The sequence below is a fragment of the Diuraphis noxia genome, unplaced genomic scaffold (assembly GCF_037042655.1).
Source record: "Diuraphis noxia isolate RWA-SAM2 unplaced genomic scaffold, SU_Dnox_SAM2 contig0001, whole genome shotgun sequence".
NCBI classification, from domain to species: Eukaryota; Metazoa; Arthropoda; class Insecta; order Hemiptera; family Aphididae; genus Diuraphis; species Diuraphis noxia.
Window position 1 is genome coordinate 106,023,685 of NW_028301711.1, and position 12,148 is coordinate 106,035,832.

General features: G+C 33.5%; 3 protein-coding genes across 3 annotated transcripts; 1 reads left to right on the forward strand and 2 right to left on the reverse strand.

Annotated features, from left to right (window-relative positions):
- Positions 1–387: 387 nt before the first annotated feature.
- LOC107172795 (uncharacterized) lies at positions 388–4,108 on the reverse strand. Its single transcript, XM_089215535.1, has 3 exons — positions 2,933–4,108; positions 717–2,803; positions 388–592 (listed from the first exon to the last, which is right to left on the reverse strand). The coding sequence occupies exons 1-3, from the start codon at positions 4,106–4,108 to the stop codon at positions 388–390; spliced, it is 3,468 nt and encodes a 1,155-aa protein (XP_089071661.1).
- Positions 4,109–4,159: 51 nt separating this feature from the next.
- Positions 4,160–5,035, reverse strand: LOC149063160 (uncharacterized). Its single transcript, XM_089215536.1, has one exon. The coding sequence runs from the start codon at positions 5,033–5,035 to the stop codon at positions 4,160–4,162; it is 876 nt and encodes a 291-aa protein (XP_089071662.1).
- A 5,065-nt stretch (positions 5,036–10,100) lies between these two features.
- LOC149063161 (uncharacterized) lies at positions 10,101–11,906 on the forward strand. Its single transcript, XM_089215537.1, has 3 exons — positions 10,101–11,344; positions 11,437–11,605; positions 11,754–11,906. Exons 1-3 carry the CDS (start codon positions 10,101–10,103, stop codon positions 11,904–11,906), a joined length of 1,566 nt encoding a protein of 521 aa, XP_089071663.1.
- Positions 11,907–12,148: the final 242 nt, after the last annotated feature.

Consider the following 12,148-nt stretch of genomic DNA (forward strand, 5'->3'; position numbering starts at 1 on the left):
GTGTAACAGTAACAATAAGGTCAATACTCATAGAAAATATTTTGGGAATTTTGTTTTAGTGCTGATATCACAGCGATTATATAATACATCAGATTAATTCGTGTTAATACGTCGCGACAGTAATTATTTTTATATTTTACCGTTGTCTCGTTATCTTATCTAGATGCCATTCACGGTCAATAACGTCAAACACACACCACACACGCACACATAAGAAATAAGATATAATAAAAACGATATTTCGTCAACGAACATTTATTTTCATTATTTTTTTTGTCTACTTTTTGAAAACGGGACATTTTAGTGTCCCCAAGATTTCCCAGGGGACAACGGGACACAGATTTAAAAAACGGGACTGTCCCGTTCAAAACGGGACGTATGGTCACCTTAGTTATACAACGTATCCAAGTGCGTAGATGATTGAAACAACATTTTGAGCTCTAAAAGTTTCTTATTGGCACCGACAAAATTAGTAGCGTTGTCACTATATATGTCCGAACACACACCACGACGACCTATAAATCTTTTTAGCGCGTTCAAAAATGCATCACTGGTCAAATCGCTTACAAGTTCTATGTGAACAGCACGAGTACTAAAACATACGAATACGCAAATATAGCCTTTAGTTATTGCTGCCTTTTTTCTTAAACTTGTTTTGATATTAATTGGACCGGCAAAATCTACACCATTTTTTAAAAGCACGACATGGTTCTAACCGTACTACAGGCAAGTTACCCATTATCGGTTCGGTGATGATAGGTCGAAGTCTAAAACATTTGATACATCTATGAAATATATGTCTTGCAGTATTTCGACCACCTATTATCCAATACTTCAATCGCGTATTAGCTAACATAGCTTGAGGACCTGCGTGTAACAGTTTTTCATGTTCATTTTGCAATATTAAACTCGCGATTACGCTATTTTGAGGTATTAAAATAGGATTACGCTGAAATTGGTCTAAATATAAAGCATTTTTCAATCGACCCCCTACTCTCATAATTCCTTTTTCTAAAAAAGGTTGTAAGTTTTTTAATTTGCTTTTGTTACTTAATATAGAATTACTTATTAAACTATTTATATCATTTGACCAGTAATACAATTGTGTTATTTTAATCACAGCGATTTCAGCTTCTCGTAGTTCTTCAGATTGAATTGGACCCACAATTTTCAGTTTTTTGACACGAATTTTAATAAAACGTAAACAATAAGAAAACACACGTAATAATTTATTCCACGATGAATATTTTTTAATTAGGTTTTCATCTATAGGATTTATTAATAGAACGATTTTTTCTTTAGCTTCCGGTATAGTTCCAACGTTAAGGTTAATCTTTGATTTAGGCCACTTGTCGGAGTTGTCGGTGAGCCAATGAGGGCCCTCCCACCATAATTCATTATTTATTATTTGGTCGGGACGGCAACCGCGAGATATTAAATCGGCTGGATTATCCTGACTGCTAACGTGGTTCCATTCATTTAAACTGGTTATATCTTGTATTTCACCTACTCGATGAGACACAAAGGTTTTCCATTTTGAAGACGGAGATTTAATCCAGGCCAATGTTATAGAAGAGTCCGTCCAGAAGTACCTAGCTTTTATATTTAATTTTAATTTCGGTAACACTTTATTTGCTAAACGCGCAAGTATTACGGCGGCGCATAGTTCAAGACGAGGTAGTGATATTATTTTTAAAGGTGCTATTTTTGATTTTGCACAAATAAGTTTGGTAACGTGTACATTCTCTATACTTGAACAACGAATATATAAACACGCCCCGTATGCTAATAAACTAGCGTCCGCAAAGCCATGTATTTGTATTTCATAATTAATTTCAGTACCGAGATATCGTGGTATTTCTAACTCACGTAGATAATTTAATGAACTTAAATAACTTTTCCACTCATTTTTTACTTCGATAGGTACCGGTTTATCCCAATCGCATTGTAATTGCCACAATTTTTGCATTAATATTTTTGCGCGTATTACTATAGGACCAACAAGACCTAGCGGGTCGAACAATGAAGCGATTTGTGATAATATATTTCTTTTTGTAACTGTTAGATCGTTGAGCTTTGTTATTTCGATTTTGTATTTAAAAACATCGCGTTCCGGACACCATAATAAACCTAAAATTTTAGTCATTTCATTTTCAAGTTCCATAATGGTCATTGATTTATTTCCTATATCTGGAATATCGGTGAGTAGTTCGGAGCTATTTGACATCCATTTTCTTAGCGGAAAACCACCTCGGCGCATTACTTCAATCAATGAATTACGTAACTTTAGTGCATTATCTTTTGTGTCGGAACCGCCCAAATAATCGTCCATATAAAAATCAGATTTGATAGCGTCGCAAGCATCGGGAAATACCTGATATTCTTCCTCGGCTAATTTGACTAAGCATCCGGTCGCTAAAAATGATGCTGGGACTGTCCCGTAGGTTACCGTGTTAAGCCTATAAGTGCGCAGTGGTTCTATAGAATTTTCGCGCCAAATAATTTTTTGATAATCACGATGCTGCGGATCCACCCATATTTGGCGATACATTTTAGATACGTCCGCGGACAATGCAAATTTATGTTTTCTAAAACGCGCTAGTATTGTGATTAATTCCTCCTGTATAGTAGGGCCTTTTAATAATGCATCATTTAGACTAAGTCCTATATTTGTTTTGCATGACCCATCAAATACCACGCGCAATTTAGTTGTTGTACTATTTATATTTATTACGGCGTGATGAGGTAGGAAATAATCACTTACAACATTTTTACTATCTTCTTCGTTATAGACTTGCATATGCTTTAATTCAATATATTCTTTTATAAATTTAATATATTCAATTTTTAATGCTGGATTACATTTAAACCGCTTTTCCAAAGAAAAAAACCGTCGTAGGGCTATAGGATAAGAATTGCCTATTTCTTTTACTTCATTTTTAAATGGTAATTTTACGATAAATTTACCGTCGGAATCTCGGCGAACTGTTTTATTAAAGTAAGACTGACACGCTTTTTCTTTCATTGTATAATTATTAGTGTCATTAGATAATGTTTCTAAACGCCAAAATTTTGACATTTGATCTTCTAAATTATTTATTACGACTTGGCTCATTAATGTAATATTTGCATACGAATCTCGACCGGCATTTGTATTTGAATTTGGTACAGGCCCAGCAACTATCCACCCTAACCTCGTTTCTTGTATTATAGGTCCGTCAATAGCAGATTTAATTTGCCCGGGGCATATTAAATCGTAAAATAATTCGGCGCCCAATATCATATCTATTTTCTGCGGTTTATTATACGCGTTGTCGGCTAATGCTATATTATCTGGTACAATTATACGCTTTGGGTCAATGACCTGAGCAGGTATGTCATTTGTTAACCTGGGCAATATTAAGCACGATATGGTCTTTTCGTAATCGCTTATGCGGGATCTTATCTTTACTGTCACTGCAGATGTTATAGTATGCAATGTTTGGCCTATACCGGAGACATCGCTCTTAATTTTATTTCGGCCTAATTGAAGGGTTTGCGCCATATATTCTGTGACAAAATTATTTTGAGATCCCGAGTCTAATAGAGCACGACAATATATCGCATTTCCATTGCTATTATACACTTTTATGACGGCGGTGGATAACATAACGTGTTTGCTATTATAGTTATCAGACGCAGCCGCTGTCGTTGTGACTGTCGTGTGTGCTATCACTGCCGTGTTCTCATTATCGGAGCGGCTTACGTTACCATTATTATTATTCGTCGATGTCGTCGTATTATTTGTATTTTCTTCGCTTTCTTTACTTGAATTTAAATGCAGCATCGTATTATGAGCTTTATGGCATTTAAGACATTTCTTACCAAAACATTTTTTGTCGTTATGTGGACGTATACATATTTTGCACAGTTTTAATGCATTTACTTTTATTATTCTATCGGGTACCGCTAATGCTAAGAATGCAGGGCACTTAAAAATAGTATGTGCTAAATTACAATTGTAGCATTTTGGTATATCTGTAGCCGCGAATGAATACGTTTTTTCTTTGGTATAACCTTTATTGAATTTCTTATTTCCTTTCGAATCCAAGTTTTCTTTAATATTCATTTGCGATACCGATTCTACAGCTTCTACTATTTTAAAACGATTTTCCAAAAATTATATTAGAGCGTGAATAGGTGGTATCTCGTTTTTTGACGCAATTGTTTCCCATGCCTTTATGGTACTAATATCTAATTTGCTAGTAATTAAATGAATCAACATAGATCCCCAACCACGAGGATTTTCCCCCAAGGCCTCCAATGCATTTATATGACAATTTAATTTGTCAATTAATCTTCGCAATTGTTTAGAGTCTTCGGTTATCGCTGATAACTCGTACAGGCCTCGAGTATGTGTTTGAATAAGTACCTTTTTATTATTATACCTGGCAATCAAACTTTCCCAAGCAATACTATAATTTGCAGCGGTCGTCTCTATGCCTTGTATAACCTGAGCCGCTTCACCCGATAACGATCCACGCAAATGGAAAAATCGTTGAATATCGTTTATTCGATCGTTTGTGTGTACTAGTGCTCCAAAAATATCGTAAAACGTAGGCCACTCACTGTAAACACCAGAAAATGTCGGTATATTTACTGCCGCTAGTTGTATTGCTGCATTAGAATTATTGCAACAAAATCCACTAGCACTGCTGGTTGTCCCCTGTGGTATCGTAACAATCACGTTCTCCGATTCTTTATTTTTCCCGACCATCATATCTTCGCACTTGGATATGGCTTTAAAATAAGTTTCTTCGAAATCCACTCGGTAGGTTGTTGCGTCTTCATTTTCTTCTTCATTTAGTAACATTTCAATTGCACTTTGTACTTGTTCAAATTCTTGCCAAACGTCTTCGATCTTTTCCCGTCGGCACTTAAGTTCGGTTCGATTAAAATCTTTATTTTTGTCAACATTTTCAAGATGATTTAGAAATCTTGTAAGTTGAGCTTTTAATTGACCCCTACGGCCCTTTAATGAACCTATCTCCGACATTTCCCTTACCTAATCTTTTAATACTTAATTAATAGCCTAATTTGGAATGGAGAATAAAAAAAATATGCAATAAAATAAATAAAAATACACCCCAAAATAATACAATAATAGATTTTAGGAAGGAGTTGTTTTAGAATAATGGACGCGACTTACCCCAATTTTTCTTTTTTCAAGTTGCATTTCATGCTCCAATGGTATGTCCAATTTTTCTCCTCTTCGACAACTTTACCGATTTCCCGTTCCACGACTGGATTATCGGTAAGTATGTTATTCGATTAGCATATTTTCACGCACGCACTTATTTAATACACGTTTTTTAAATTAAATTTTATTTATTTATTTATTTTATAAATGCGAATTTTAAATTTGACTGTCCCACGAATATCACCGATTCCTTATATCCTGGACGAAGGACCAATGTTAATTTGTAAACCCTTTCTTTTTTTTTATTAGTGGACTGTAGGTTAATTAATAGAATTTAGTTTACGGTATTTCATTTCTTTATTTGTGTGGCGATGGACAGTCGAACGCGTACTGACAGTGGTACGATTAGATATAATAATACAATATAAGATAATACGCTTTTAGCGAGCGATAATAGGCGACAAAATCCGATTGACAATAATAATATTCTATATATATATATATAAAACAAAAATGTACGCTTCAACATAGGCCATAACTGACTTGGTGGATTTTTTGAAATTGGCAAGCCATCTATTCCAACCATCAGTTCTAATGTACATGGGAGCTTATATTTAAGTTTCATCATGTGTTCAATTTCTTGATTAATACCAAAGTGATGATAAATTCCACCCTTGATTTCTTTTACTATTGTAGTAGTTGGAGTTTTCAATAAAGTTCTGGCATCTTTAGGCAAATGTTTTAATTGAGGACAATTAGATAAAGTTATTAACAGATCATTTAAAGCTGAGTGAGTAATGCTGTGGCGGATAGCCCAACTTGCAATTGAGACCTCAAGGCTTTCGTTTGATTGCAATGGTGGGTCTTCATAGGAATCCACACTAGAAGTACTTGATTCAGAGGGTTCCATAGATGAATTTGTATTGTAACTATTATGTAATTCATGATTTTCATTTTTTAATGAAGTAGTTTCCAAATTTATTGCTTCACTGTGTACTGGTACAATTCTTTTTACATATAAAGGCAATGCATTATCTTCTTCATCATTTTCACTACTAGATGAAAATAGTGCTGCAATAGAAAGGGCCGCTTGTTTTCTACGACGATATCTAGTAGTTTTAGACCTATTTGTTTTTACATATTACTATCAGTTCATAAGATCATATTATTTCTGTTATTTCAATAAAATTGTACAATTTTAGGTAACAATCTGAACACATATGAGTATTTATAGGCTTTTAATGATAACTTAGTCGTTCAGACTTAGATTTATTTGATTTTATATGCTATACAATAATATTATGTAAAGTAATATTTAATTTAATTTAAAAATTACAACTAATAGTTTGTTATAAACAATTCTTTTTAATTGATTATATTTATAAGTTTGAAATATTGTTATTATTTAAAAATTTTAAATAACACTTATTATTACATAATTATGAAAATTAAAAAAAAAACTATAACTATAAGACTATAATAGTACTAGTATAAAATACCTACTATACATATTATAGGTACATAATAATATTATATTCAAATATATAAATAAATACATGTATGTATTTAACTTCTATTATAGTAACATACATGATACACCTACTTACATATGTAACTGAATTACTATTTTATTAATTTAAGTCATCAGTAGTCATTGGTATTATTCTACAATTTAATATTTATAAAAGTGTAAATTATGTTAAAATGTGTATAATTTATTGTATATTATCTAATAACATTTCTAACAAAATAAGTAAATGAAAAAGAAACTTAGCATCTATAATTTTACTATGGCATATATAAGTTTATTAATTCAACAATGAGGTGTTATACTTTACTAGGAGAAACTGATTTTATATTTGAAAATCAGAAAATTAATATTTCACTTAATATGCATGTTTAAGTTTAATATTAATTATGCCAATGATAATATATTATATAAATTCTAATGTTAAGCCATCCTTAATAGTTCATTCACTTATACTGTTATACACCATGGTGCTAAATTCATAATAAAATAATAAAAATCATAATATATTCAATATTATAGGTAGGTATAGGTACCTAATTTATTATATTTAACACATATTTATATATTCTGTGGTAGGTATAAGAAGCAATGTAATGTATGTATGTTTTATAACGTAGGTATTTATGCTATTTATCCGAGTAACAATTCAAGTACCCACACAGTTCAAATCACATTGAGATCGGGGTGCTGCACTCAGTTCAATATTGGTTCCTAGCACCGAACGTTGATCATTTTGAATACCAAATTTTAACCCGGCGTGAACCGAGTGCTGCAATGGTTTAATGGTACAAATTTTGACCGGTTTGAAAGTTCAATGGTTGAACGTTCTGTAACCGTGTATCAGTTTAAGTTAGGACAGTGCTCATTTAGTTCAAAGTTCATTATTAGACCGTTATTAGAACTTAAATATAACATTATTTATTGTAATTTATTTCAAAAATAATCAGTTATTAAAATAAAATATTTATTATTTTTAACTAAAATACCTATGTAATTTATTATGTTATAAAACGTGAATAATATAGTTTGTTCACTAGGAAAAGAATGCGCCTCGTATATATTACAAAATGTTAAAATAAATAAAGTTTTGTTTTTTACAATGTCTGTATTGTTATCTGTAATTTAAGTACTATAACCAGTATAACGTATCTTACTATTTAATTTAAAGCAAATATTTTGGTTTATATTATCTACGCTATTATTACGATTAGATAAATATTATTCAATTAATTACTAATATTAATAATTAATTATTAAAACATAAAATTATATTCTGAGTAAATATCCAACGCTCTGTCGCTTTGGTTGTAAAAGGATAAGTAGGTAACTGTAGAGATCACCAAGTGAATATTCAAATTGTATTTTACATTTATTTGCTTACATATATATTACAATCATAATAAATAAAAGTGTAATATTAATAAATTACCAACTATAATTACTAATATTATTGTATATTATACATTTTAAAATACTTACATGATTATACCGCGCGTGTACACGTGTTGACAAAATTAAAACGAACGGCAGAAACGGTGAACGTGAACACTGAATGTTGAATGGCTACGGCAGTTCGGCAGTACGACGGTCGGGCGGTCGGCGTTATATGTTTTATTGTACAATAACAAGCCGTGCTTATACTAGATTTTCGGTCGGAGTGTATCGTCACGTATCGGTGCAAACGTGCAGTGTAGGTACTAACGAAATATATCACATCGGCCGATGTGTACCATAACGCGTATTAATATTCCATATGGATTCGTATCCAATTTTTGTTCTAAAGATTACGTACTTTAATAGTTATTTGTTTACATGTCAATTGTAATTGGAACATGTAGTTATTTATTTAAAATTAAAATTATAAATGTCTCCAAGCACTCACAATAAAACACATTAAAATTATTACGAAGATATAATCACTATAATATTGATAAGAAAAACCCGTTCAATATTATAAGCACGCCAGCTCTGTTGCAGGACCTTAAAATAAAAATATAAAGTTCACAATTTATATAACATTGAACCGTTGAACATTGACTCTTTGAATCGGTGAACAGTTGTATGCAATTTAATATTTTAATAGTTTAAAACAGACTATTTAGAAATATTGACGCACTTTAACACTTTCAATAACAATTTGTAATATAACAATTAATTTGTTTTAGGTTATGTGCTAACGATTAAAGTAAAATGTAAATATATGATGACCACATGGCATAAACAATGATCAACACAAAAATCATGCATATATATTTATACTATACGATCGGTATTATAGCTTGCGCAAGCGCATTTAAGCGATGAACATAAAAATATCATTCAGAGTCGGAAACACCGACTCTGAACAGTGTCTATAAAGTTTTAAATAACCGTGTTTACACCGTGCTCAAGAACATTCTATGAACTAATCCACGATGTTTAAAGTGTTAAAACACGCTCACTGAACTGTTATTAATTTCCATAGGTGCATTTGCACATTTACTGCACTGTTCAATGTCGGTAACACCGACGCTGAACCGTGTATACTATTTTTAGAATAACCGTGTTCGAAAACATTCTGTGAACTATTCCACGATGTTAAAAGTGTTAAAACACGCTCACTGAACTGTTTAATTTCCATCGGTGCATTTGCACATTTACTGCGCCGTTCAATGTCTGCATACACTGACCATGAACCATAATTTAATTTTAAGCTTAAAAACTAAACCAAAACACGGTTCATACACCGTGTTTAAACCGTTGAAAATTGACAGTTAAAAGAAACCGACTCTAAACGCTGAAAATGCTACTCGGGATGTTTTCAAAATATACAGTCCGCTATAGAAGTCAAAACCACCAATGAAGCAGCTACCGCGGCAGAAGAAAACTATCGATTTGAATTCGAAGATTTGTATTTCCAAGCTATTGCAAACAGCGAAAAAAATGTTAAATAAAGCCGGTCATAACGTGATCCAAAACTTAAGCAACAGTGAACCACCGGGAAGTACAGCCAGCAGTCATCAAGCGTCAATTGTCAAGTTAGCAGCACTAAACGTACCAGAGTTTAGTGGAAATTATAAAGAGTGGTCAACGTTTAACGATATGTTCACTGTACTTATTCACTCAAATGATGCGTTAACCGAAGTTCAAAAGTTTTTCTACCTTAAGGCTGCACTGTCTGGAGACGCAGCCGAAGTTGTAAAATGCTTCGAGACATCCGCAATAAATTATAAAATTGCATGGGATTGTTTAAACGAGCGGTTTAACAACAAACGAATTATGGTACAAGCACACACAAAAGCGATTTTTGACTTAGAACACATAACAGAGGAATCGTCAGAAAAGTTGAGGCAGTTCGTCGACAAGCTGTTCAGTCACATAAAAGCGCTATAAGCGATCGGCTACAATCCGATGTCATGGGGTCCGATGCTATTACATATCATCTCGATAAATCTTGACAATGCCACGTTACGAGCATGGGAAACCCAAGCTCCTAAAACCGAGGTACCAAAGGTCGAAGAATTGATAGCATTTTTAAAAAACCGTTTCCGAATCTTAGAATCGATTGAAAACGCGCAAGGCTTGCACAGATTTGGAAATGGGCTGTCACAAATGCCGATAAGAGACAATAAAATAAAGGTAAACATTAAGAACAAAAACAAGTCATTATTTGCACACACCACGGTAGTAAAATTCAAATGTTATGTTTGCGAAGAACCTCACGCGATTTATAAATGTAAACAATTTTTAGATCTCGCGGTGAAGGAGCGACGAGAAAATGTTATTAAATTAAAATTGTGTACTAATTGTTTATCAAAACATAAAGATAGTAAGTGCAAGTCTAAAGGGTGTCGAAAATGTGGAGAACACCACAACACGCTGCTGTACGAAAATATTGCCGAACAAAATGCAGAAACTGTGCCATCTACGTCAATAAGTGCGCATGCAGCTAGTACATCGGGCGCTAAGGTTTTGTTATCTACGGCAATAATACAGATTCTTAGTAGTTCAAACGAACCATTTTTAGCCCGTGCGTTACTAGATTCCGCGTCACAAGGTAATTTCATCACTAACAATTTAGCGAATAAATTGAGGCTCGCAAAACACAAATTTGATTGCGCTATTTCCGGAGTGAACTCTGCCGAATGTCGAGTATCACATGTAGTCACGGCCGAAGTACGTGCGCGGTCCGACGCGTATACAAGATCAATCGAATTCATGACATTACCAAAGATAACGTCTAAATTGCCGACCGGTCCGTTACATATAAACAACACATACACAATACCGGAGTATATTGAGTTCGCCGATCCGACGTACGCGAAACCCGGAGAGATGGATTTGCTTTTAGGGGCCGAAGTATTTTTTGATGCGCTTCGTTCTGGTCAATATAGACCGATGGTAAATGGTCTTGTATATCAAGAAACCGTCTTTGGGTGGGTTGTTGCGGGGTCTGTACAACAGGACTCGCGCGATGTAGAGCATACATTTGTCGCACAGACGATTATACCGAGCGATTGCTGTCAACAGCTAGAAAAACAAATTTCCAACTTTTGGCGTCTGGAAGAGTTAGGAAGCGTAGAATCCCACAGCCTTGAAGAAAAACAATGTATTGAACATTTTGAAAAAACAGTGACTAAAGGGTTAGACGGAAGGTTCATTGTACAATTGCCCTTCAAAGAAAATCCGATTAAAATAGGTAGTTCAAAATCGATTGCATTAAAACGTTTTGTGTCAATGAAAACAGATTACGCATTAACCCGAAATTAAAGGAGGCATATGTACAGTTCATAAACGAATATATAGAACTAGGTCATATGGAACAAGTAATCGACAACAATGAAAACGATAAACCAGTTTATTATTTACCACACCACGCCGTGTCACGCGATAACAGTTTAACGACAAGGCTGCGGGTAGTGTTCGACGCGTCGTGTGCTACAGATACGGGGAAGAGTCTTAATGACATTCTATTAAAAGGACCGTCAATTCAAGATGACCTAATTAATATATTAATATATTAATGTCTTACCGCATCCTAAAACAATTTCAAAATGGTACCAGGTAATTAATGGACAACCTGGGTTTTGTAAAGAGGCATTTATGACAATTAGATCTAAAGCAGAACATAGTACCGTATTATGCAACATAGTTGTAGATGAAATGTCAATTAGAGAAACCATTGAATGGGACGGTAAAAACATGTATTTCAATTGAATGTGATGATTTACCTCATGCTAAAAATGCTTTAGTTTTTATGGCTGTTGGAATTAACGAGCATTGGAAAATGCCTATAGGGTATTTTTTTATTAATGGTTTAAATGGTGCGGAGCGTGGAAATTTGTTAGTTAAATGTTTAGAACTTATGTCAGATACAAATTCAAAAGTACATATTCTATTACATTTGATGGTGCCTATACTAATATCGCCATGTGCAGAGTTCTGGGTAGTTCTTTTGA

What these genes read in the sequence shown, in the direction of transcription:
- LOC107172795 (XM_089215535.1), bottom strand. Translation starts at nt 4,108, where the DNA reads ATGAATATTAAAGAAAACTTGGATTCGAAAGGAAATAAGAAATTCAAT. An exon ending in AATTACCATTTAAAAATGAA is followed by an intron (nt 2,804 to 2,932) that starts GTAAAAGAAATA and finishes ATTGAATTAAAG; the next exon opens with CATATGCAAGTCTATAACGA. An exon ending in GGTAACTTGCCTGTAGTACG is followed by an intron (nt 593 to 716) that starts GTTAGAACCATG and finishes CGTATGTTTTAG; the next exon opens with TACTCGTGCTGTTCACATAG.
- LOC149063160 (XM_089215536.1), bottom strand. Translation starts at nt 5,035, where the DNA reads ATGTCGGAGATAGGTTCATTAAAGGGCCGTAGGGGTCAATTAAAAGCT.
- LOC149063161 (XM_089215537.1), top strand. Translation starts at nt 10,101, where the DNA reads ATGTCATGGGGTCCGATGCTATTACATATCATCTCGATAAATCTTGAC. An exon ending in ACTAAAGGGTTAGACGGAAG is followed by an intron (nt 11,345 to 11,436) that starts GTTCATTGTACA and finishes CAATGAAAACAG; the next exon opens with ATTACGCATTAACCCGAAAT. An exon ending in GTTTAACGACAAGGCTGCGG is followed by an intron (nt 11,606 to 11,753) that starts GTAGTGTTCGAC and finishes AAATGGTACCAG; the next exon opens with GTAATTAATGGACAACCTGG.